Below are 27,679 nucleotides of genomic sequence, written 5' to 3'. Positions count from 1 at the left end.
ATAGATAATGAAAAGATATTTGAAATTAATAAAGCAATCTTCAAAGAAACATTGCTCTTCAGTATTAACTACCTACACAATATCTAAGAAAAAAACGCAGTAAAATGAGAGTGTAATTAAAACTGCAAATTAATAACCCTTAGTAATCCTCTCCAAGAAACAACTATTTACCACAGAATATTTCTTGAAAAATGTCGTTTTGCGATAGAAGCGTGTTGAAAGCCTTTCTAGGGAAATTTATAGCAAGAAATAATAATATTTATTATTATTTAAGTACGATTTATTTACGGTCGTGGTACAGTTGCCTCGTTAGCAGAGCAAGAAGTGAAAATATTAAATATCTCATTCCCTCTAGTGGAAATTGATCCACTACCGTCGCTTTTGCAGTCAGCTGTCGGGTTAATTATATTCATTTAAATTATCAATAGAAAATAAAATTAAAGATAAGCCTTGGTCTCCCCAGCACGCCGGTGGTAGCCACCACCTGCGGGACAACGCGGGCAAGGACGTCACGCAGCTGGTGCGCGCCGCCGGCATGCCCGACTACGTGCTCAATCAAGCTATCAAAATATTTTCTGTTGGACAAATTGTAAGTATTTGTAGCTATCCTAATTTGTTAGTATTTGACACGAAGGTCCTCCAAGAGCAATTCCACGCCTCGCATTGCCTTACCCGACCGGGACTTAGCAATATTCCCGAGTTGGACATGAACCCAATACCGTCGCATTTGCAGTAAAAAGCTGTCACACTGCAAGTCAGAACTTCAAATTCAATGAATTCTTCAAAATCTATGCTTAAATATAGTTTGAAAATATACTGATAATTAATGTTTTTGCATTAAAAATACCTTCACCACTTCTCTAACCAGCAGCTGGGTCACCTCGTGTTTACACTCCGGAACTCAACGCAGCGCATTGTCTTACTACTAGAGCGAAATGAAAATAAATCATTACCCGAGTGGGAACTGAACCACAACCGGTGCGTTTACAGTCAGATTTAGCGCCATTACAGCCTCAAATACCACTTGTAATATCTATATATGTATGTACGTACAAGATATATTATTTTTTGTTATAACTATCTAGCTAGCATTAATTCTTAATTTTTTTTCCCTCTCATTACAGAAGGCTCACGACACCTAGACATAATTTGCTAAGATAAAAAACTCACGTCGTTAGTCATTATTGTAATTTAAGTGATTACACATGGCTCACTTGGTGCAACAATGACGCAATTACATTTTCTAAAAACAAGTAAGACATGTTAATGTTGCGACTGAACTAAATAAAAGAATATCTCATGTATCTTGAAAAAGAAAGTGCAAATACGTAATTTTTGCACCAGTTGGGTGATGTCATTTTATAAATAAATGTTTAATTTTATTCTAATATAAATTTAATTCACTATTATATACACTTAGAATTATAAGCATGCTTAAAGTAACTTAAATAAATAAACTAAAAAACTAAAATAAACAACTAGCGTCACGTCACGTCGCGTCCCTGAGCGGGGCCGGGGTAGGCAGAGAGACCGGAGCGCCACACGCTGCGGTCAGTCCTAACTAAATACTTTAATAATAAAGAAAACGCAAAACAAGCTAAGTTTCATTTGTTATATCGACTTACAATATTAAAACAACGCATTAAATTGTACTAATTACCATTAAAAACAAAATATGAAACAATTTGTATTTTTACCCATTTACCGTATTTTAATTAAATAAAGTGAATATGGTGATTACATTATAAGCCATCTTTTTCAATTTGAACCAGTAGTTCCTGAGATTAGCGTATTTAATCAAACAAACTGTTCATCTTCTTAATATGATTGTATATTTTATTTAAGCAGAATTCATCAGCAACATTTTATGAATATGTAATTAAGAAATTTTGGAAATTTAATAAGTTTCGATGATGCACTAAAATTAAAAAATGTTTAACCACAATTTAAGTGATAAGATTATAATTTATATCGTTATCATAATTATGATTTCCTCCGATAATCTTTATCTATGACACAAGTCAACCCTGGGACGTGCGGCCGGGTGTATGTAGGCTGAGGTGAGGTGGTCTCTTTAAATACGGGACACTTTGAATTTGATTCTTGTAGTGCCTGATGAAGGATTAACGAGGAAAGAGTGACTGCTACAGTACGGATCGTGGACAAGAAATAGTATAACAAACAAAATAAGTCTGTACCGACATAACTATTACAACTAAACTTATTTAATATTTGTGTGACTCGATAACAAATTAATCAAAATAATAGTCTAGTGGACTAAGTTTTCCGTCGGCTTTACTACTTTTAATAATTTAAAATGTTTTCTACAAATTTACAAACATAGTTCACTCTTCATTATCTACGTTGTCCATCATTATTGAGTCACATCATCGGCATTCGATATGAAAAAAGATTTTTAAACAAGTGTAATGATAAAAAAAGTGACAGAGACGTTATCAACGCGACACATTATCAGTCGTTGCGTGGACGCGTCGGGGAAACTACTGAGGTGAGGGAAATCACATATTATATTTTTATGTATAATACTATTTATATTAATTTTATATTAACTTCAGCCGTGGCGCAGGGGCACAAGTGTGTTACTTTACACGCGATGATTATGAGTTCGATTCCCACTCAGAAAAATACACGCAATATCTCCAGAATTCAGCGAAAAGTACGGAACGTATTATCTTAACACTAGGTTCCCATGTTTCCTTTGCCTACTCTGCTATGTGCGGGGTAAAGCGAGAAGCTAAAAAAAATATGATGTTCTACAGTGCTATGCTCTAGTAACATACAGTTGACACAAGACTAGCGCCGACACCGGTTGAACCTGGCTTTGTGCTACGTAACAGCCATTCGCAGCACAGTACCCTATTGTACAAATTGTACAAGTTCTAAACAACTTCTACAAATTGATGAAAAAGTATCCAATTTGGATGTCATACCTAATTGTATTATAGAATTCGATTTTCGATTATTAATCTTAATAATATGAGCTTTTTATCTCGCATACATCAGACAAGGCAGAGGGAACCTAATGTTAAGGCAATCCGTACTGCGTGTAGAGTGGCGGCCAATCGAACCCATAGCTATCACATTTACACTAAGACACTGTCACTACGCCATAGAGCACTTTTATGAATAATGATATGAAACACATAAAAAGATACTGAAAACTTATGATCTTCATATATGTTTGATATAATAAGTTATCAAGTAAATAATATAATACTGGTAAAGTATGTATTTTAATATAATTTTAACGATACGATAAGAGATAATTAAGTTTATATAAACGATTAAAGCTTGGTAATCTAATTAGTCGATTAAGATTATAATTAATGACGCTAGTACACGTGTATCGATATTGAATAACTTATACATATGTATATTATAAACAATACACATATATGTAATATGTCACTCAACACACACTGTCTTGACTTTTACAATTTGGCGGAAAGTGGGGAATGGTCTTGGGGTTTGGGACCTTCCAACATTTCCGGCTTGCATTATTTGCTTTAAAGGCGACTCCTACGATAATTCATGTTGCGTCAAAAATATTTTAGTAGTACAATATTTTTTCATATTTTTTCTCTACGTTTCGTCTGCCTATCTTGGAAGGGCGCGTTGGACTTGCCCACCGAGGCTTCCGTACCAATTTCAGGATTGTAGGTCAACGGGAAGTAAAATTTATACTGTACATTTTGTATGAAATAAAGTACAAATATAAGTGAGTAATGTTTTTTTTATATTAAATACTTATAAATTTTCCTTTATCAATTTTTCTTCTTTATTTATATTATAAGATTACAGTTCGAGCCAAATTACATAACTGTAGGCCCATGGGAAGTACCCTAAGACTTGATTATGAGATTAATTTAATACAAAATGCAACAAAATCGATGCATAAATGCTTGTATGCTCTTTTTGCATTGATTAAGAAACTTGATTTTTTTTGAGCTTTAAGGGAGCAAAGACCTAAATATTTGATATTATTTAAACTTGATACCCCTACGCGATCTCGAGATAAATGGTCTTGACAGACGGATGGACGAGCAACAAAGTGCTCCTATACGGGTTCCGTTTACCTTTTGAGGTACGGAACCCCAAAAACAATATATTTTAATATAAGTTCCAGTATGGCGGCAGAGCAGAGTTACACAGTAGCGGACGTCGCGAGCCGCAACGGGCGGGGCGGCGCGCCCGTCTGGCTCATATACAAAGACTCCGTTTATGACGTCACTTCCTACGTAAATCAGGTATGCTCCTCTTTTTTTCACGTATCTTAAACTCTTAACTGTAATGTGGGTCAATTACTAAATACGTAAATACACGTTTTTGACATAAGTTCATATTTACTCAAGGCAATTTTCTTTTTTCCTATTCTTCACCAATTAATCTTCACAAGGAGCCAAGTAAAATTTAAATGGGCCCATGGCATGGCGTGGTGTGGCTGATAGGTTGGTTACACTTTGGTTGGTAACAAAAGGCAGAAATAGACCTTTAGAGTTTACTGTCTGTAGACATTGCACCTCAAAACTCCAACTCGCTTCGCCCGGCCCATGATGTCATATGCAACGTCACTTGTATTATCCTTACTCTACTTAGCACATATTACTATATGTATATCACAATGGATTTTTAAATTGACGCGTGGTTGTGGATTCAATTCAGCATATTGAACGGTTGCAAGGTTCTCCGCCTAGGTTCAGGTCCCGCAGGACCACGCTCGCAGCTTGAGATTTTTAAAGGTCTCAGAGGTTTTTTCTCTCTTCATGACTGTGTGTGAGGTGTTATTTAAAAACTAGTAGAGCTAACATTATCCTAGCGTTCGGAAATTTTATAAAGTTTATAATTCAAAATGAAATTTGCAGAAGAATAAATGCTCAACATTATATGACCTCTACTACCTACTTCGTCTTATAGGGTAGTAGATATGGGGAAAAAACTTGGCACAAAACAAACTGTAGACCCACTTGTCTCGAGTATTGGAAATGCAAATGAGCTGAGAAATGAAAGTTACATACTTTCATTTCCAACGTTTTAGAAGCGTTTTAAATGCTTTTCTTTCACTTGAGTTTGGCCTTACTAATGTAAATAATTTAAAATGTACGTATCGTTGCTTTGGTGGTACGTATCACAGTCAACCACATGTGCCTCTTGGAAACCCTCCGAGCAACCTGACAAGTAAGTAAACCATGAGCTCGCGATTAGGACATTTTAAAAAGACGCGAGTTCATCGTTACGTTAATTTCAACAATAAATAATAAGTACTATTGTAAACAAAATAAGAACTGAGTATGAATAAAAAATCAAATGATAGGTGATTCAAGTCAAGTCAATTGTACCGAAGCTGTCGTAGAGCATCCTACACGCGACGGATGTTGCGGAGGCAGACGAAGCGCGGCATTGTCTCTCTTTGAACTGAGTGTCCTGACGTGTGCTGTTTATCCTGCTATTATAATTGTTATGATATACTTGCAGCATCCCGGCGGAGACGTGATCTTAGACGAAGCAGGCAAGGATGCGACCGGGGCATTCGACGACGTCGGTCACAGCTCGGACGCACACACGATATTAAACAAACACAAAATTGGGGAAATTATCGAGGTACGAGTATATCTTATATATTTACCTTAATATTCTCACTCACTCTAGCTCACTGTAAACGCGACGATTGTGGGTTCACCCCCACCCCCCCACATTATTTTCATTTCTTGGCTCTGGTAACAAGACAAAATCGTTCTTCATATAAAATAAATTTAAATATTTTTTTTATTATTTTATATTAATTACTAACGTAGATTAAGCAAATGTATACTAACAAAATTTTATATGGACTATGTCTGAAATAAAGATTTTATTATATTACTAGCGGCCCGCTCGCGGTTACACCCGCGTGAACTATGTTATTATTAATTTCTGTCTCCATGACTACGTCATAGTGACGTCTATGCAAAATTTGAGACTCGTAACATTTGTAGTAACGAAGTTTCATACAAACTTAAACAAAAACTACCCCTTAGAAGTCGAATATTGCGAATTTCCGTCTTAGCGAGCACCTACGTCCTATAAGTAACTCCTATGCAAAATTTGAGATTCCTAGCACTCGTAGTTTCTGAGATTTCGTGATGAGTGAGTGACCTTTCGATTTTATATATATAGATTATTATATTATTAAATAGGTTAATATACATGCAAATGGATCAAAAATTAATAAGAACATAAACATAAAACAAATTATTTAATGTTTTATTATATTTTTTACATTACATAGATACTTTTAAAATTATCCCTTCTTGATAAGCATACCGTTGTCACTCACGATGTTGGATCCTGTGATACCCTTTGCCTTGGCACTGGCAAGAAACAATACTAAATCTGCTATTTCCTCCGGCTTCGAAACTCTGTTCAACAAAGTTTTTTGCGGAAAATCATCCCAAGTTATAGAAGATTCAGAGTTGATCAAAAGATCCGTGGTGACTGGCCCAGGACTGATGACGTTGACTCTTACTCCATGGTGAGCTAACTCTACAGCAGCACATACAGTGAAGTGATCCAAGCCAGCCTTAGATACGTAATAATTTATCATCCCCTCTCCAAAGGGTGGCATCTGTCCCGCAATACTGGATATATTGATGATATTCCCTTTAGTCTTTATCAGGTGAGGAGTAGCGAGGCTAGTTAAATGGACGACACCTTTCAAATTAACATTCATAATCGTATCGTAGTATTTCATAATTTCACCATCAACTAGACCTCCATTCCCAAGAGCTGTTCCGGCGTTATTGATTAAAATATCTAGCTGGCCAAATTTTTTTATTGTTTCATCAATAATATTACGTAGATCATTTTCTTTTGATATATCAGCACGGATGACTAGTCCATCCTTGCATTTCTTGGCGACTGCAGCAAGTTTTGCTTCATTCCGTCCTACAATGGTGACATTGGCTCCGGCGGCGCTAAACGCCACGGCTATGGAAGCTCCGATACCGGAACTGGCCCCTGTTACTATTACGACTTTGTTCTTGAAGTCCATCTTCTATAATAATGTGAAACAATTAATGTGCACGTACATTAATGCTGTTAATTTATATACAAATGTGCGTCGCATTGTCTAGTACTCTCAAGTACTGCGCACTTGACAAAGATATGATTAGATGTAGTCAACGATATTCTTTTAAATATGTATATCATTTGTATAATGAGAATTTATGTAGATAATATAATATTGAGATGAAATAAGAATAATATTTTTTGTTGCCTAAAAATTTACCAGTTAACATGTAATCGAGTTGGAAATATGTACAATGACTAATTTACCTACGTTGGTACCCTTTATCCCGCTGAAACAAAGTTTTATAATCAAACCTACGAGCATCGAACTAGAAAGAGAGAATTGCGTTAATAATAAATATGTAACATTGTGCAATAACAAATAAATAGATTATTGCACAATGTTGCATAGTAGCCCGAGTGCCTTCCACACTAGAGTATGTCTAGCTGGAGCTGGATGCACTTAATAGCTTTATAGAATTAATGGTGACTAAATAATAAATAATACATATATGATTGTTATCATATACGAGTATAATGTTTTGTAATTGACATTTGACACTTGTAATTGATTTGGCGTTTAAAATATCCGTCTATGATTTGGTAGTTAAGTAATGGGTTACTATAGAATTATGTTTATATTTAATAGATTTATAAAAATAATGGTATATAAATAATAAATAATACATATATGATAATTACAATAAATAATATTTTATAATTGATAATGGACACTTGTCTAGGATTTGTAGTTTGATACATCTGCCTATGATTTGCTGGCTGGTGATATAAAACAATGGAATTACGAATATATTTCACTTATAGTATTATTGTAAATGTATTATATATCCTCGGCTATCTTAATTATAAATGTTAATAGATTTATCATCAATATAATCAAATATTACTGTGATTGCAAATGTGGTAAGTATAGTGCAGGTAAGTTATATGTAATTATACTGGGCTGGAGCAGTGAAAGGCGAGTGTTAGTACTGTAAAGGGATCCCTTAAGCCTACAGATGTGGTCACAAGTCCACGGCACTGCTCCAAGCTTCAGATCATTTAAAAGGTAGAATAACATTACTTATAGCTACCAACCGCTTCTGATGTTTATTCGATACGACAATCCTCCAATTATTCTAATTTATCTTTATTTATTATATCTACTATCATGATTCTAACACACTCGTAAGTAGTTCCGCCGCAAACAACTGTCGTGGCGCGGTGTTGATCGATTCTTCCGACTCAGGAAAATGAATTAATTTAGCGTAGACTAGGTACAGGCGAAAATTGTGAGAGATAAAGCGAGAAGCTAAAAAATAGAAATGTCACAATTGCCCTAAAATATACATTTAATAAATAAAATAATTTTACAGGAAGAGAAGAAATACGATGCGAACGGGAAAAAGAAGAAGCGAGTGGTCGCCGCCGCGCCCGAGACCTCCAGCAGGAGCTGCATGAGCGTCATCTCATGTGGACTCATGGGATAGACATCTACTTAGATGTTCTTTGCACTAAACATTTATTTTAAACTTTTATACATCAGCACTCATATTTGTCGTTTATAATTAAAATTTCGTTTAATTAATACGAATTCCTGCATACATTTGTAGGAATTGAATCATAACTTTCTTTTTAATTTTCTTAAGCCTAGTAAGTGATATCAAGTTACATATATAGATAGATATATAACATCTCATCTCGTTTCACTATGACGTCTATCCCGATTTTCTCTAAAAAGAAAAAGATAGAAGTCTAGTAAGTCGTAACTGAACTTAGCTTTAAGTTTCAGCTGTGACATCAGAAATTAGTTAAAACTCTTAAAACTCTTCCCCTACCGAGTGACTGACTGACAGCGAACAAACGAAACTACTACACTTATAAAGTTGAAATTTGGTATGTACGTATATTAGGAAGGAGGGGAACATTCAGAGAAGTTTTCTCATAGTTTCTACGGCTTTACGCTGTATTCCACACACAGGTGGGTAGGCAGAGGGAACCTAGTGTTAAGAAACTCCAGACACCAGAGCGAAGAAATGCAAATATAAATTGAAAAAAATACTTCATCTCCTCGAGTGGAGATCGAACCCACAACCAGTCGGTTTTTCAGTCACACTTTATGAAGTTTTCCTGACGAAGTTTCTACGGGAAGGAGAGATTTTATGTGTTAAAAACCACGCAAAAAGTTGCAGACCGCAATTAGTGTTGTTTTTATAATGAACAAATGTAGATATACTGGCATACGTGCCTGCCTACTACTTATGTATCTTAAAAATATATTATGTGTATATTTAATCTTTGGTTGATGATTATTTACTGTAATTTGGTATAAAAATGTGAAAAAAATGTGTAAACCTACCTTTTAAAAAATATATAATTCTTTTGTAACATATTTTGTAATAAAATATTGATTTTATTTTTGTTTCGTTGTTTTTATAATGAAAAATTAACATTTATCGGAGAGAATAAGTTAGAATTATCATTTGGCAAGAGAGCATATTTATTAAATTAAATATTCAAAAAATAATTCGCGGCGAGGTCGAACCCGCAACCATCGCGCCTAGTTCGGCTCTCTCCAAATGTGCCACGGGTAGCTCACTAGCATCATTAATATATTTCCTAAAAAAAGCAAGAATAATTATCCATCATGTTTACATTATTAACAAAAATTTGTAAAATATTTCTTTTACAATTCACTTAGATACATAATGATAAGAGACACGTTTTGTGAAAGAAACCATTGTTATATGTTTAGTATACAATTTATAAATAATATTGTTTCTGAGTAATCTCCGAGTACTATACGTTGAAATTTCCATTTATTTAACGTCATCGTGACTCAGTTGGTAAACGTGGCAGGTTGTGGGTTCGATTGCTACTCGAGGAAATTAAATATTTCATATTTTCATTTCCTCGCTCTGATAACGAGGTAAAGCTCGGCGAGTTCCGCGGATTTCCGCCACTACGAGGCTTCGAGAATTCGGCGGAAAGTGAAGGTACCTTGCTAACTGCAGAAAGGGGCATGCCCACAAACCTATTTGAGGTATGACGTCAGCGTCACACTTCTTCATATAGCTCCAAGGCTATATGGCTATTGGGGCACAGTAGAAACCACTTATAAGAGAAAGCGAAAACTAAGCATAAGTACAATCGTACGCCGACTCGCGTCGCGGCCGTGCCGATGTAACACGCAGCTTAATTCACCATCATACATACGAAAGCTCTTTATTGTTACTTGAAGTACGTCAAATAAACATTAAGCCACTAAATGAATAACTGCACTTAGCTACCCTATACCTACCACCTCCACGTCTGGTATGATAGTCGGTCAGTATGGGAGGCAGAGACAGGCAGACAGGCAGAGGAAACCGCAACTAGACGCCGCGCTAGGCCTTATTATAAGAATCTTCTTGACTTTATGTTAAACAAAAATACGGACAACAAGAGATTGTAAAGAGGCTTTCTATTTCTACCAACAAAAATTAAATTGTAGAGAAATTATAAGACAAACATTAAAACAGACTACCTACTTATAGAAAAATACACTTAAAAGATTTTTATATGCACTTCCAATATCAACACTGAGTCGTGATTCTGAATAATTATCGAGCTGTTGTTACATAATTAATTCAAGAAATTCATCTCACGTTCAAATAATTTAATTTTGTCTTTTCATATGCAACGACGTTATGGTTTCACGTATCGCGCGTCTAGGAAGTAGGAGGGAAGAGAGAACAAGGAAAGACGCAACATGGCTTGTTGGAGAGCGGATCTCAACGCCACGCCACGCCACTTTTCACATTACTGAGGGATGCCTCAATAGAAGATACAAACTTATTTCGGCACTGGTCGACGTTTTCCAGAAAAGGAACTGCGCGGTCGGTCGGTTCGGTGCAATCTGTATAGCAACGTATGCAGTATTTTTTTTTATAATGAATAGGCTTGCGTTTGACCGCATCACGTCTGGTGAGCGTTGATGCGATCTACGATCTGTAGTACACAATAGAATTCACACAAAATAAACAGAATAGGGGGCAGCAGACAACTTTGGATGACACCATGTGTCATATGGACGCCATATGTATTCGGAGCAAAAGCCGTCGAGCCACCGTGAGAAAGCTGGCGATCCACTTGCATATATTCTCAGGAAGCTCGCAAGATGGATGTTTAGCATGGTGCGGGATGGAGTGTGAAGCTGAATCCTAAAGCTATCCGCAGCTCTATCTAGTAATAATAGTGGTCATTAATAACGGTACAACACATGAAGATTTACAAAGTAGTTTGTATCCGACAAAGTAGATGGTGCTAAATTTTAAACGTATTTTCTTGATATTTAAGTAAACAAGCTAGAAATAATTAATTTTTAAATAATATTAATTAAATTTATAATGCCAATAAAATTGTAATCAAATATATTTCCATGATTATTGTAGGCATTTTTTTAATAAGTTCTCTTAAAAATTTTTAGATGGCGCTAAATAAAATAATTACTGCATGCTAATATTTTTAGTACTAAATAATTTTATTTAAATTAAAAGGCAATTAAAGTCAGCTCTTTAATAAGACATTTACAACTTTACAACAATTACCATTTACAATACTTTTATTAAATTAGCGAATTATTTTTACATTTTTAAATATAAATTATTATAAAAAAAAAGGATACATTTAAAAATATAAAAAAATCACTTTTCCGAGGGCGCGACAAGGGTCCAAGCCATCGGTGGCTAGGGCTCCAGAGAGAGGAACCGCCGCACAATACGTGCCGTCTCAAGTAACACTGCCTTCTGTATCCGGTTCTTGATCCAACAGCTAAGCGATAGCCTCTTAAGGTGTTGGTCGAGGCTTTTCGCTATTAGACCGTTAACCGAAACCACTATCGGCACAATGATAGTCGCATTGACATCCCACATGGCGGTAATCTCATGGGCTAGGTCCAAATATTTAGATTGTTTTTCTTTTTCGGCCTTCACGAGATTGTCATCATGTGGGATAGTAACGTCAACAATCACTGCGCGGCGCGCCACTCGGTCTACTAGTACTATATCAGGTCTATTAGCAACAATATACCTGTCAGTAATAATAGACCGATCCCAGTAGAGCAAAGCACAGCTATTTTCAAGAACAGACATGGGATTGTACCTGTAGTAAGGCACCTCCAATTCTACAAGGCCATATTGAAGAGCAAGTTGCTGGTGTATTATCTTGGCTACTTGATTGTGTCTATGCAAATACTCACCATTAGCAAGATGAGAACAACCAGAGACAATATGTCTGAGGGACTCCCCAGGTCGATGACACGCCCGGCAGATGTCGATAGTGCCATCTTTCATAATATGTCTCTGGTAGTTCCGTGTCTTGATAACTTCGTCCATAATTGCACAGACAAAATCTTCAGTTTCTCCGAAAAGATCCCCGAACTGTAACCAAGATAATGATGAAGCAGTATCCACGTCCTGGCCTACTAGGGCTCTATGAAATCTAACATGCAGCTCCTTGCTCTTCCATACAGCCATGCGATCAGAAGTAGTAAGTACTACAGGCCGACGCCAGTTCTCTTTGCCCAAGGAAAGAGGAGTAAGGCCTTTGTCAACTGTTACCACATCCTTGTGCATATCCACGTCAATCTTGAGAAAATATTCTCTAAGACTGCATACCTCGTGGTTATGGAGGTTCTTGACATTCAAAAAGCCACGACCTCCACACTTACGCGGGATATACAGTCTCATTACAGACGAACGCGGATGGTGCGTTAGGTATGTCGTCAACAATTTACGTATTTGGCGATCTACGGAGTCTAACTCAGTCTGCGTCCATCTTACAATGCCAAAAGTATAGGCTAAAAGCGGCATAACCCAACCGTTGAAAGCACGCACCTTGTTGCCACCAGATAAAAGGCTGCCAAGCACTTTTGTCAGGCGACTAAAGAAACGCTCCTTCACCAATTGCTTTATGCTCCGCTCATCAATACCCAATGCTTCAGACATTCCAAGATATTTATAAGTCTCACCTTCACCAAGAGTTCTGAAAAAAACAGAATCTGAAATGCAAATATTATCAGATCTTATCACACTCCCCCGCACTACATGCATGCTAGCACATTTATCGACGCCAAATTCCATTCTTATATCACTACTAAAAGTTTGAGTTACCTTTAGTAGCCGCATAAGATCAGAACGTTTTGACGCAAATAATTTCAGATCATCCATGTACAGCAAGTGAGCAAGTTCAGAGCTAGGCAAAACCATAAAGGACTCAGACTGTCACCCTGAAATATACCCCTCTTTATCCTTATCGGTTCAGACGTTGCAGGAATATCACACTCCCCTAGATGACGAAGGACAGTGACCCATTGTCCCATACAAGCCTCTAAAAATGATCTCAAAGTCATATCAATCTTATATAACTCCAAGACCTTCAAGAGCCAAGTATGTGGCACTGAATCATATGCCTTCTTATAGTCTATCCAAGCAGTAGTGAGATTTTTCCTGTTCCGTCTTACCTGTTGGCTTAGTTGTGTCAATGAGAAGAAGTTCCTTTGTACCACGGCCACCAGCCTTACATCCATTCTGAGTCGGTGCCAAAATTTTGTTACGAACAATATGTCCTGTGATTTTTTTATTCAGAATAGATGTAAGGAGCTTATAGATCGTAGGTAAGCATGTTATTGGGCGATAGTTTTTAGGCTCCGTGGTACATCCGGATTTGTATGACAGGAATGTTACACCTGTTGTCAAAAATGTTGGTAACGTACCAGAATCAAGGGCATCCTGGAATTGTGTTGCGAAAACGGAATGTGAACTGCGAAACCACTTCAGCCAGAAATTATGCAACCCATCTAGCCCGGGACATTTCCAATTACTAGCATAACGAATAGCACACCACACGTCAATTTCGCTTATTTTTATTGATCTCATTGGTATAATATTTTCGCAATTTTTCGCAATATCACAAAACCATTCACCCTCAGTGTGTTCAACAGGAGCCGACCATAAACTACGCCAAAAACCAGCACTAGCATCTGGATTCGGGATCTCGCAATTAACCACACTATCCCCAGAACGTTCCCATTTCCTGTATACACTCCGTTGGTTCTTTTGAAAGGCACTATTCTGATTGTATCGATCCCATCGTTCTCTATATCTTCTAATGCGTTTTGCCAATGCATAGAGTTTCTGTTTCAGAAAGTCAATACGGTTTGTGACGTTAGCCATATACTCACTGGGCTTTAAATTTGTTCCAGCAAATGCTTCCGCCACAAACCGCATGACCCTCGGTCGACGATTACCCGACTTGAAACTTATTAGCTTACCAATGAGGATTCTAGTCAGATTTATACGCTTTTCAGTGTCGTACTGCCATGCCGGCACCGTATGCTTTGACGCCTTAGTACCTCCTTTATTTGGGAACTGTACACCAGCAACACGACATACAGCTACAGCACCACAATACAACAATGAATGCGTATCAGTAAGATCGTTACAGTTGTTAAAATGACTTGGCAAATGTTGATCTAGAATCCTCACTAGTGCTATGTTACGTCTATGCATAGGCAAACGAGGTAATTTTGGTCTGAGATTTACCGGAATGGAACCATATTCCAAAATAGCATCTTTCAAGCTTCTCCTCAATCGCTCATCATCCTGGGCACTCACAGACAACTCAATATTACCTTGCGACTCAATGTTGGCGTGCTGGAACTGTGACCGGATGTCGCAACTGTTGTTGTTGGTAGTATTGACCTGCTGAAAGCTCAAGCGTAGCCTTTCCAGTACGGATTCATCCAGCAGATGACGTCGCTGAATGATCCGCACCCTGTCCGACAGTCGCTGTGCAGTAACGGTCGCTGTTGGTTCAAGCTCCTGAAACATAGACAGTAACCTTGAACGATACGCAGTGAGGTTAGTTCCCCCCTCTGTTGCCCTATAGTACGCACGCATGACACTCTCATTCAGTTGTTGAGACCATCTCATGCGAGGCACTTTACCACCGGTAGCGGGAGCCTTGTTGAGCATCCTCGACACTCCTGGCTCCAAACCCTCCGATGGCGGGATGTCGGCGCGCCGGCGTGGTCTTAAAGCCGGCCCTTCCGACTCTGACATTCCTCCCTCCGAACCCGCAGTCGAAGCCGCAGTGCGATAGTCGTCTTCTGATGACGGCGGTTGCGGATTCGAAGGGCAACATCTCCGCCCATGGTGTTGGGAGTGCACTTGTCCTCCTGGCATATCCGTCACTACTTTTTACTCTTGTGCCATCTTTTACCAATATTTGTTTTAATTCTAGTAATCCAGATCATATTTTTGTATCCCATTTTCTTATGGTTTTGTACTTTTTCTAAATTATTTATTAATTTATATCAACAGTAAAAATTTTTCCTGACATGTTTGTTTGACGGTTGCTAGGGTTCCATTTACAATTATTATTATGCGTATGTTATTTTACGTAAATATTTCTTTACGTCTGTCGTAGCGCAGGGGTGCAAGCGTGGGACTGTAAACGCGATAGGTTCCGGGTTCGATTTAAACTGGAGAAAATGAAATATTTAATATTTTTATTTCTTCGCTCTGGTAACGGAAGCAAAGCTTGGCGTTTATTTCCACCACACATCACGCAATGACTCCGAAATCAAAAAGTTGGGAACAGATTGTCCTAATGGGAACGGTGTGTGTTAAGATGGTTCCCAGGTTCCTCAGCGTGAAGCTATAGAAAACATCATTTTCCACTTTTACTAGGTTAAACATTATTAAAAATGAACAGTAATCTTAAAAAATTAAATCAACGTCACGTTATATCTAATATAACAATCTAAAATATCCAGTAAACGATAAATAACAATAAATGAATTGTTTACTTTTGTATGAAATTTCTACAGAACTAACATTAATTTAAGAAATTTAAATATTTGTAATAAAACTGATTAGCTAATTTACTCAGAGACAAAAATATAGTCTAACTAGGTTTAAAGTGGAATAGTTATTAAGTTAATTAAAGTAAAAATACAACAATTTTAGTAAGGCTAGAAAAAAATAATATACCAAGCTTACTAAAACTTCTTTTTTTTTTAATACTAACTTGCTACATTAAAATTGAACCTATTTTTATCATTTCGACTTTAAAAATGTAACTGTTTAATTTTATCACTAAGATTAACAATGGATTCGATTCCCGCTCAAGGAAATGAATTATTTTCATTTCTTCGTTTCACGACTCTACACGTAGTCTTGGAAATTGGGAAGTTAGGTTCCATCTGCCTATAACCGCTATATGCGAGATACAGCGGGAAGCTAAAAACTAATAAATCCAACCCATAACCCCCGCACGGTTACCTACTACCTTTACGACCACTGAGTCAACGCGTTAAATACAATATCACGAACACAATTAGAGGTGAAAGTTAGGCATGATGTAATTATAATTTATGTTATATGTATAGACTTACTTTTATTTACAGAATCTGTAAAGTATCTGTAATACAGATACTTGGCAAGCTATTTCTCTCAATATTAAGCGATCGAAGAAACTAGTGTTAAGACATTCATTATATTCGTTCTGCACTTTCTGCCCTATTGACAATTTTATAACTTCACTGTTTATTTGTGTAACATGTTGAAAGAACTATAAGATATCAAAAAGAAATGTAAAAAAAATAATAAGAAATAAAATTTAGTGATACTAATTTATTATTTTGATTGTTATTATAATATTAGTTAGTATATTAATAAATAATGAACAGCTCTGCGGTTAATTGTAAAGGACAGACTACTATACAGATAAACAATAACAAACTACTAAAAATTAATAATTGAACATAAGTACAAAAAACATGTAACTTCTCTCTAATATTGGTTAAATAAAAACCGCAGTTATCCAAATCGTTTATTCAAGCAAATGAACATATTATGAACAAACTATAACATTAAAATTTACCTACTTATATTATTTACACTCCTCTCTCTCTCCTACGCTATCTTAGACTACATACCAAATGCAGAACAGAGTTTCATTGTTCGATAGTGAAGCTATTTAAAACATTAAGTTCAATCAAAAAATTTAAATGGGAATGAAATTATATTCTGCATCTTTTTTGTCATCAATGAATCAACTGCCCCAAACAATGCCTGCAGGCCTGGCTACGAAAGATTCAAAAGTTAAGTTCTAAATTCTGCTTTTAATTCAATCATAGTCAAAGCTCCCGGCCTCAGATCTGTGGAAGTGACATAGCCTCAAGATGAAACCCAATAAAAAGAAGTCGTTCCACAGATATCAATAACACCACAACATCAACAATGGTTTGTCAAAACTTAAATAATGCATATTATATTGTGATTTACTAAACCTACGCCCCATCTGGAGTCGCATGGGGCCATCACTTGGTGATGCCCCCAAGCTTCCCTACGGACCCCAGTCAGGCAACATATATTACTATTCAATACAATGTCTCTGTCTGAGAACTAGTGTGGTATTTGACTTATTTTAATTTAAATCAAGTAAAATAAAAACATAATAAATAACTTAAGAAAGTAAGTTGAGAATTCAATTTGCATTAATTATTTTTGAATGGAAATGGTTGTCATTGTTTAATTTTATTTTTTAATATATTTGTGTAAATAGTTGTTTTTATATAAATAATATGTTACGAGCTTTTATATCTTAAGTTTGTTTCTATACATGATAAAATTAGTCAAATACCCTAAATGGACTACAACACCTGTGTCACAACTCACAAGTCCAGTTCAAAGTGGTGCTCGGAAGACAAATCACACAACAAGCGCACAAACAGTGATGACTCCCGGCACATTGCACAGTCAAGTTCCAGATGGCAGTATTTGGTCATGATTACCATTCCTGAAGTTTTATATTATCCTCTCCTTATATATCATTACATACAAAAATATTCTAATTTCAAAATAAATCTATAAACACATAAAATTATAACTTCAATCGAAATATCTCTTTAACCCTAATTATTATAATATTTTTTAAAAAAGTGATATTTAAACATGTCGTCGTCTCCGTACTCCGTCCACTGTCCACCGCATGCACTTTTACGCGGGATACCAGCGGGTTGCGAACAGACAACGTTAAACATAATATTACAAGAGTAAATAAAATATTCTCAGTAAAAACTCTACGAGGATATCTACGCAGACCCAATAACATACAAAACTCATATGATTTTATAACATTCCACAGTACAGTCTCTCACGGGGGCTCAGCGGCGTTCACTGTGACGGGCCGCCCGGCGCCGCCTGGCTCGCTGACTTGGTGATGACGATCGTCTGCTTGCCCCCCACGCCCGCCTTGCTCAGCTGCAACATGTTAGAGGGCAGCGTAATGATCTTGTTGCCCCCCATCGCGTTGGCCGATACCAGCTTCACGATGGTTGCACCCGGCGCCAGCCCCTGCGCCGCGCTCACGGGCACGGCGGGCCGGTTCTGCACCATGGCCATCTTGGGGACTGTGGCCACCGTCATGCCCGTGGAGGTCTTCACCAGCGTCACGTACTGCGGCGTGGCGGTGGACTGCGCGCCCGCGCCCGCCGACTTCTTGATGATGACGGGGATGCCGGCGTTGCCGCCCGCCTGCCGCAGCACCGTGCCGCCTGCTGCCACCGCCGCCGAGCTGGCCGTGCTGGCCTGCTCACTAGACTTGGCCGTTACGATCTTGTACACGGGCGCCTTCACCTGCTGGCCCGCGATGGCGCCGCTCGCGATCTGGATGGCGCCGCCGCCGCTGCCAAGGACGGGCAGGCTGCCGGCCCCCAGCTTGACGGGCATCTTCCCCTGCATGTTGACGCCCGCCTGGATGGGCACGCCGCCTGCCGTCTTCACTAGCACATTGCTGGTGCCGATTTTAACGTTTCCGGCGCCGATTTTGAGTGGTACGTTGGTTGCCACCTGCCCTACTTTTTGGACGCTATTCGCTGTAATTTTACCTTGAATGTTTGCAGCACCGATCTTGAGGGGCACAGTATTGCCTGCGAGCTTAACGTTGCCGCTTCCCAACTTGACTGGTACGCCGGCGCTGGAACCCGTCTTGACTTGCACGTATCGTGGAGTGCCGGACGTGCCGGACGCTGTGCCGAGCACGATCTGTGCGTTTGACTGCGGAGTAGACACTCGCACGCTGCTTGGTGTTCCGACTCCACTGACTATCCTGGTGACTCCTTGAGGCGTGACGGCGGCGACCTTTATTTGTTGAGAGGAACCTGCTGCCGGGGATTTCACAACTGTTTTTCCTTGATAAGTCTGCTTTAAGGATGGAGTATTTGACGATATTTTAACTGCAGCCTGTGCTGGCATCTTAATAGGACCAGACACTACTTTCTGGGGTGTAGAAACAATAGGAGTAGCCATAGGCGACGCGGCTGTAGCTATGGGTCGGGTGGGCATGTCTGTTGCAGTGGGAGGCAAACCAGAAGCAATGGGAGAAATAAGTCCAAAAGCTTTTGATGCATCTGGCTGTCCAGCAACTGGTGAAGCTGGAGGTGGTGCCGCCACTGGTTCTGCAGATGAAGGATAACGTGCAGGAGTTACCTTACCACATTTTTGAACTTGAAGCAGATATGTTGTTACAGTATTCATAGCTGGCCAGCATAGTTCAAGAGAAGTTGTACCAGCCCGTACAAGTGCCACGCGGCCAGCTTGTGGCGGTACTCCAACTTCTAGGTACCAAAGATCTTTGCAACAGATTTGATTATTCCATGTTTTTCTATAGCCATCCCTTCCTGACCAGATGTAGAGCCTTGTTTGAATAGCAACAGCACTGTGGCCAGCTCGGGCTCGTGGGACGCTTTCCTCAAATTTGTCCAATGCAATATTATCCCATGTCATGCTGTCTAAGTTAAGAGATGCTAATGTATTTGTACATTTCCATTCCTTTTCATGTGTGGCAAGTTTAGATTCGTCTGGCACTAATGGAACCCACCCACCATATACATACATGTGTTGTCCAATGACAGTGGCTGTGTGGAGAGAACGTGGTAAGGGTGGTGGGCCACCTAGTTCTGGCCTTGACCACGACATACTGTCCACATCAAGCACCCACAGATCACCCAAACGTGAGCCACTCATGCCACCATATATTATTAATGAAGATTTGCCAGAACTTCTGTCTGTGTAAGCAACACCACTGTGTGATTCACGCGGAGGTGGTGACTGGCCATAAGTATGTGGGATATCCCATACAGTCATAGATGAATTGGGATACAGCTCCAAAGTGTATAAATCATTTAAATACCTAGGTATATTATTTTTGGGGTCGTCGCTTTCATTGGCTAACCCACCAAACAGGTAAACCTTACCATTCAGGAGAGTGAAGCTGTGACCAAGTCGAGGGCACGGTGGAAGGCCCGACTTCGGCGGTAAAGGCTTGAGACGTTTCCATTCCCACCGTGAAGCTTGCAGTTCGTACAAATCGTTAGAATACTTGCCGTACTCCACCATGCCGCCAAAAACTAGCAAGCGTGTACCGTCCACCACAAAGCCGTAGGCAGCGCATCCTGGAGGAACCTCGCCCTTCGTGACGGGGACGAACCATTGATTTGTGGTCGTGTTGAAGACATGGAGCTCGTGAACTATCCCTTCATTTCCGCCGCCGAAAACTATCATCAAATCCTTTATGGCAACCGCACGGTGGCCATGGCGAGGTCGTGGTTGCGGGCCGCTGGGGTTGCAAACTTTTTGCCACTTAAGTACAGCGTTTTCCTTCATTTTCACTATACATTTGTCACTTAAAGCTTTACACCGTATGTATCGCTCGGGATGCGTATCTATAGCATAGACAATGAGAAACGTCGTAAATAAGCTTTGAAGAAAATATTCGGGTTAGTCACAGCTGCGTAATCCAATCTAATTCAACTGTCTCTTTCGCACTTACACAAATGTCCTATGAGTATAAAAAAATCACCATATGCAGCTTACAGTGTATAACAAAAATGGCGTTAGCAACAGCAATGGCAACTTAACAAAAGGAGAAAGAACGGCGTCGGACGTCAAGAATTATCTATTGGCTGTGCACAGTGTATTAATTATGAATTAAAAGGTACTCTATGATTTTTTTGTAAACGTTTAAATTAATATGTTCCGATATTTAGCTATGTATTTCATAACAAATAGAAATAATTCTTAGATATTATTTTACGAAATAACTTTTTATGATATAAAGCTTAAAATATAAGTATATTCATTATTAGAGTAAAAATATTTAAAAAATATTGAGACAAAAAAAAAATTCAAAAAATAAAAATATCTTACCAATGTATGTTACAAATATTATAATGAATATAAAAAAAATATACATATTTACTTAAAATAATTTATTTTTTCTATGGCAATGAAGCAAGCTATATCTTTCTATTCTATAAGTTGGTAGTATTGTGTGATAAATGCGCGGTAAAACAATTATAAATATTGAAGTTCTAAAGAAGTTATAAAAACGTAGTTACTATAAAACTCTTCAGTATTAAATATAGCAGTATGGAATGCACAACATATATTTAAATGAAGATTATTAAAGTAACATGCCTAATTAATCTTATTTCGCTTCTAATATGAAAATAACCTATAACGTTGTTTATTTACCAATTTTCACAGAAAGGAATGAGCGCCACTGTTTGTGATTGCGCAAAGTTGAAAAATATCTAGATCAGTAAAAATAGTTTTTTGACATTTGTCATTTTTCTAAATAAACATTTCCATTTAATTTTGTTTGATTAAAGTTTTATTTAAAAAATATATATTATTGTATTCAATCAAACTACAAATGACATTGCAATTTATGAAACAAGTTATACTTAAAATAACTCAATTGCCATTTTTTTAATTTTATGCAGCCAATGACTTCCTACCCCCTATCCCAATTAACGAGTATATAAGGCATAGAAAAAACCGAACAATTGTTTTTACTGTATGAAGAGCTTAAAAAATAGACATACATACGATCGGAAAGCATAACTCTCTGTCTGTTGCAATTGGGCTAAAAAAAGATAACATTATTGCACTGAAAGAGTAAATAAAAACGAATGAAACGATTGATTACGTATTAAAAAAATTTTTGTTCTATAAATTTCGTAAATACAAAAACGGGCCAGTGTTTGATAAAAAATATTATTGCCTGTTTCTTGTAAATAAGCGAAATTTTTATCCATTTTAGATTTAATACGTCCGCACACAAAAAAAGGCACCTGAACGACTGCGTCAGATTTTACGACGAAATATTGTCAATAATATGATGTATGCGACGCCGTATTATGTTGAATTTGTGTGTGGCGAGCCTTAATACTTTGTACTTTGTTTATTTCTTGTCATTGTGACAGATAGACATAGTCAAGTATCGAATATGAAATTGTTGTGATTTATTATGCTTAAAACAAAATGTAGGAAATTGAAAAAGATAATAAATATTCGAATACATTTTTCGGTAAATAGTTTTTAGATAGGTAGATACGACGTTTTTGTAACTGTCCCACTGTGCCATGGTGGTCTCATGTATAAATATGTATTTGTATGTGATTTTGTATAATTTGGCTGTAATATAGCAACACATTTAAATGGGTGAAGCCACATTTGGGTTGTTAGCATAATATAAGTAAGATAACTATTTATACTTTACCACAAACATTTCTGCACATTTTAATTGAATTTAAAGTAAATGTATAAACATTTTAAAAAACATTGTAATAGTTTTTATGTTAATGCTGTATCGTGCACATAGCAGGGTAGGTAGAGGGAAACTAGGAGGCTAGTGTTAAGACACTGTTTTAGTAAGATACTTCTGTTCTCCACTTTCTGCTGGATTCTGGTGGTATTATGTGTCGAATGGCAGAACTCAATGCCATCTGTTGCATGCAATTGTTTATTATTTTACTGCATTTTTTGTTCCAGGTAAGAATTTAAAAGCTTCTAATGTCACAATTATTTATTAAGATATTCAAGTGTGCTTGTGAAGATTCATGAAATATATATTAGATGAAATATAAAGATTCATAAAATGTACATACTCGTATATATGTGTAAAGATTTATTTCTTAATATAAATAAGAATGCTACTTTAATAAGAATATATACTTTAAATGTTTCATTTACAAGTAAATTTTAAAATTTGTTTTATGAATGATATTTTGTTTTATTTTGGTGCTCTGTCTTTCTTACTTTGTATGTATTATATGAATAATAATAAAAAGCTGAAACAATCGAGACTGAACCTTTTAGGTAATATATATTTGATATTTGTGAGTTTTTTTTATACACACACTACACTACACACTTGGATGGTCTGCAACTTTGTTGCTCAATCAAGGTAAATGTACGGCAGTTCGGCAGTTAGAGGCGCGAGTAAGGTTTTATAATAAAAAAAAATAAACACATAGGTTTTGATTGTAAAGAATTTGTAAATAAAAAAATAGTTTAAATCAGCTAACGACGTTAAAACTTTTATAAAAAAAACAAATTAAATCATCTTCACGCTGTATCCCGCTGACAGCAGGGTAGGAAAAGAGAACCTAGTGTTTTTAAGACACTTCGTTCCCCACTTTCTGCGGAATTCCGGAGGCATTGCATGTTAAGTGGCAGAACTCAACGCCGCGCTTGGCCTGAAATATAAATTTAAATAAACATTTTCTATTTTCTATACTATTTCTATTTTCATCTCCTCGAGAGGGGATCGAACCCACAACCAGTCGGTTTTAGAGTCACACTTTGTACGCCTGTGCCACAACTGGCTTTAACTTTTATAATTTACAAATTATAAAAGCACGGTTTTAAAAAAAAACTACATTTTTGAACTTTTATATACTTGTTTTATAAAAAAAATACAAAAAAGCTCAAAATTCAAGTTTAATTTTTTGAAGCTAGCTATGCCAGTTTATAGACCTATACATTTCGCTCATGGATTTTATTTTCGCAACCAGTTTAGTATATTCTTGAAAAAATATAAAGATCTTTAAGTATTTAGACTTATAACAAGACTAAGATAAACAATATTAACAAAGACAGAGAAGTCAATGTGTTGATTTTACGTAGATTTATTTGTCACGAAGTTAGAGAAAATAATGAAATGTAGGGGATCTTGTTTCGTGTTACTTATTTTAGTAACTTCCCCAGTTTTGTTTATTCAGTATTTTTTACATTATGTAAAGTAATCATTAACTACCATGTATAATCGAAAAATACACAAAAATAAATTATAAAGGTTGATTAAAAAACAAAATTGCATTGGCAGTACCTATACGAATTTAGCTTAAAATTATCAATTCAGGTTAACTTTAAAATAGCAATATAGAAATTTAAGTGGACAAAACATATACCGAATTTCGATCACGAGAAACTTTAATAAATACAGTAACTGATTTTAAGCTTTAAATTTAAATTATCTCAATTATAACATAAATGTAAATTTATTAAAAAGTATCTAAGATTTCGGTAGTAACACGAAATAGCGGACACTTGATAAATAAAATGACTGCTATTTCGTGAATCGATTTATTGCAATTATAAAAGTATTTTATGCTAAAAATATATTTTTTTTTAATAAAATGTTTATTTATAGAATACAAAACAGCATATATTCAATGTTTTATTCGAATAACTTACCTTTGTCTTTCTACAACCTTAAGAAATTCTTACGCTAGTGTTACGGTGGTAAGCATCGCAGACACGTTACACTGTAGTTCGTAGCCAACTGCGTTTAAAATGTCGCTATACGCTCAATTTTAGATTTAAAATATTGTTACTTAGTTTTTAGACAGTTTAAAGTATAAAGATTATATACCAATATATTTTCCGTAAATAATACTTAAATTGCTTATTACACTTAATGTTGATTATTTGCGCTCATGTGGTATTCTTGTGAACTATACGAGTATATCAAATTAAACCTTACCCTTTTCTCAACAGTAACAAATGGCTGGCTGTAAAATAACAGCCGCATGCAGGGGTTGCTGGCAGTGTTGTATCCTGCCTATAGCAGTGTAGGCCGGGGGAAGCTGTTAGCAGCACTCTATGTGTTTCTAACGACGATAGAGGCTCTACTTAATTTTAATAAGTGACATGTATCACTCAATAACTACACACCAGATACCTTCCAATCAGGGCAAAGCAAGCAAGCAACTGCCTCCGTTTGACACAACTCCACTGCTTTTATAGGCTTTTTCATCTACATCCATCCTCTTTTATACGAGTACACTAACAATATATTAATTATTAGCGTGTGCAGCAAAAGTTTCTGGTCGCATTCTATTTAGGTTATTTCGTTATTTCCACGAAGATCAGTCTTGAAATATAAATATTAAACAATAAATAAGAGGCCTTGTTGTGGCCGTATTATAAGTTCAATCAGTACCGTACCGTTCCCGATGGATGTTAACGAGGGCTTAGGCGCTAAACCGATTTATGTTTTGATATTTCAGCATTGTTAATATTTTCTATAAATAAACTTAAATTCACACTCAGAAATGACATTTGTGACTAATTGACATTAAATAGGTACTCCTATTTGTACGTACTCGATTTGATGTTGTTAATTGATATCTTTGTTAGCCTCTACTCACATCTCATTTTTATAAACCTCGTACGACTTACTGGTGAGTACGACCGAGTTTAACACATTTTATGTAACGATCATGATACGTATAAGCGGACATGCTATAAGAGGGTTCGCGGGAGAACCCGGACGAGACGTAAAAACTCTAAAATTAAATATGCAAGTAATTAGGTACTCACGTAAACAGTCAAATCCAAGTTTTTATGACAATGCTACAAGTTTTGTAAAGGTCACTCTAGAAACTTTTTTTAATTTCACGCTGTACCCGTATTGAAAGAAACTTCTCCTCACTGGGTAGATCAATTATAAACCTTCACTCTTTAAATCGCTTTATTATGAACACTTTCTACTTAGCACTGACACTTAAACACTTCGCACTTAAACTATCACTTAATAACGTTTGCTTAGAGTTTGCTGGCAGTATTACAACGTCGGGAAGACTGTCCTCAATTCTGTTTTTGGGGTGTTTTTATAGGTTACAATTTCCCTCCAAAACTAAGCTTACCGGATGTATCTAATGTCTGTGAACTTAGCAGAGCATTGTCCAGCAGATCAAAAAAAAATGGAGTTCTCTTCGCATGCACCTGAGTTCTACAGTTCCTGATAGGTTTTATAAATAGTTCTGTCGTTTTTACCCCTGAAAAAGTTATGTTAAAAAATGATCTGCTAACTTCCCTAGGCAGATCATTTTTTTGCAAATAAAAATCGGAGCGAGATCTGCACTCATAGGGATGAATAAAATAGTTCCTGATAATTTTTAACAATAGTTCTGTTAATTTCACGAAGAAAAAAATTTTAAACAGAAAAAAAGAACGTTCGTTTCGAAAATAGTTCGAAAGGTAAAGTAATTTTTAAAATTAATAAAATGATACTCAGACGCGAGAACTCTTTATTTTTCAATAGAATATAAGTAGTTCTACGATATTTAGCCTGAAAGAAAACCAGAACTCTGAAAAATCTGCCAGCAGAGCATAGTTGATTGTATGAAATATTGAAAAATATCAATTTCAACTCTTCATATGTAAAAGTACTAAATAATTTTCTATTTTAATGTGCTCAGACTCGGGAACTCTTTGATTTCTACTAGAATATGAGCAGTTCTATTATAAAAAGCCAATTATAAAACTAGAACTCCTGTAAAAATGCCAGCAGAGGATAGTCGAAAATTCGATTTGTTGAAAAATATCAAATTAACTTGTTGCGACGAAAAATATTTTTTAAAAATATTAATATCTCGCTCAGAAGCAAGAACTCTTCATTTTTCAAAAGAATATAAGTAGTTCTATGATATTTAGCCTGAAAGAAAACCAGAACTCTGAAAAAACTGCCAGCAGAGCATAGTTGATTGTATGAAATATTGAAAAATGTCAATTTCAACTCTTCATATGTAAAAGTACAAAATAATTTTCTATTTTAATGTGCTCAGACTCGGGAACTCTTTGATTTCTAACAGAATATGAGTAGTTGTATTATAAAAAACCAACTATAAAACTAGAACTCCTGTAAAAATGCCAGCAGAGCATACCTGAATATTCAATTTGTCGAAAAATTTCAAAATAATTTGTAGCGAAGAAAAATATTTTTTAAAAATATAAATATCTTGCTCAGAAGCGAGAACTCTTCATTTTTCAATAGAATATAAGTAGTTCATACATATGAAGACTTAAAATAGACATTTTTCAATATTTCATACATTAAACTATGCTCTGCTGGCAGTTTTTTCAGAGTTCTGGTTTTCTTTCAGGCTAAATATCGTAGAACTACTTAGACGCGAGAACTCTTTATTTTACAATAGAATATAGAGTAGAGTATCAATAGAATAGAGTATCATTTTATTAATTTTAAAAATTACTTTACCTTTCGAACTATTTTCGAAACGAACGTTCTTTTTTTCTGTTTAAAATTTTTTTCTTCGTGAAATTAACAGAACTATTGTTAAAAATTATCAGGAACTATTTTATTCATCCCTATGAGTGCAGATCTCGCTCCGATTTTTATTTGCAAAAAAATGATCTGCCTAGGGAAGTTAGCAGATCATTTTTTAACATAACTTTTTCAGGGGTAAAAACGACAG

General features: G+C 36.5%; 5 protein-coding genes across 9 annotated transcripts in view; 3 read left to right on the top strand and 2 right to left on the bottom strand.

The window, feature by feature from the left end:
• The window catches only part of LOC146533251 (uncharacterized), a 30,802-nt gene extending 29,054 nt beyond the window's left edge, over positions 1-1,748 (top strand). For both annotated transcript variants that reach the window (XM_085196909.1, XM_085196908.1), the window contains exons 4-5: positions 464-589; positions 1,125-1,748. In XM_085196909.1, the coding sequence (XP_085053035.1) occupies positions 464-589; positions 1,125-1,142 (144 nt within the window). In that variant the 3' untranslated portion in view covers positions 1,143-1,748. The remainder of the gene's footprint in view (positions 1-463; positions 590-1,124) is intronic.
• A 289-nt stretch (positions 1,749-2,037) lies between these two features.
• On the top strand, positions 2,038-9,481 carry LOC146533250 (cytochrome b5-like). Of its 3 annotated transcripts, none has more exons than XM_085196907.1 (4): positions 2,038-2,060; positions 4,142-4,268; positions 5,494-5,619; positions 8,442-9,481. In XM_085196907.1, exons 2-4 carry the CDS (start codon positions 4,149-4,151, stop codon positions 8,553-8,555), a joined length of 360 nt encoding a protein of 119 aa, XP_085053033.1. In that variant the 5' UTR covers positions 2,038-2,060; positions 4,142-4,148; the 3' UTR covers positions 8,556-9,481. The 3 variants fall into 3 exon arrangements, with proteins under 3 accessions (XP_085053033.1, XP_085053031.1, XP_085053032.1); XM_085196905.1 differs by lacking the exon at positions 2,038-2,060 and adding an exon at positions 2,110-2,509; XM_085196906.1 differs by lacking the exon at positions 2,038-2,060 and adding an exon at positions 3,716-3,739.
• Positions 9,482-13,520: 4,039 nt separating this feature from the next.
• On the bottom strand, positions 13,521-15,290 carry LOC146533249 (uncharacterized). Its single transcript, XM_085196346.1, has one exon. The coding sequence runs from the start codon at positions 15,288-15,290 to the stop codon at positions 13,521-13,523; it is 1,770 nt and encodes a 589-aa protein (XP_085052472.1).
• A 1,638-nt stretch (positions 15,291-16,928) lies between these two features.
• On the bottom strand, positions 16,929-21,014 carry Hcf (Host cell factor). Its single transcript, XM_085195669.1, has one exon. The coding sequence runs from the start codon at positions 20,775-20,777 to the stop codon at positions 18,288-18,290; it is 2,490 nt and encodes an 829-aa protein (XP_085051795.1). The 5' UTR covers positions 20,778-21,014; the 3' UTR covers positions 16,929-18,287.
• A 1,325-nt stretch (positions 21,015-22,339) lies between these two features.
• The window catches only part of LOC146533247 (neuropeptides capa receptor-like), a 46,358-nt gene continuing 41,018 nt past the window's right edge, over positions 22,340-27,679 (top strand). Inside the window, exons 1-2 of one of the 2 annotated variants that reach the window (XR_014878663.1) lie at positions 22,340-22,653; positions 22,950-23,293. The gene's annotated coding sequence lies outside the window, so the exon portion shown is untranslated. Of the gene's footprint in view, positions 22,654-22,949; positions 23,294-27,679 lie in introns of those variants that run through there. The other variant, XR_014878664.1, reaches the window with a different exon arrangement.

Source organism: Heliconius melpomene, chromosome 13, assembly GCF_056956725.1.
Source record: "Heliconius melpomene rosina isolate 202511_hmr_F chromosome 13, ASM5695672v1, whole genome shotgun sequence".
NCBI lineage: Eukaryota > Metazoa > Arthropoda > Insecta > Lepidoptera > Nymphalidae > Heliconius > Heliconius melpomene.
Note: the sequence above shows the minus strand (reverse complement) of the source record. Positions and strands in the feature narration are given on the sequence as shown.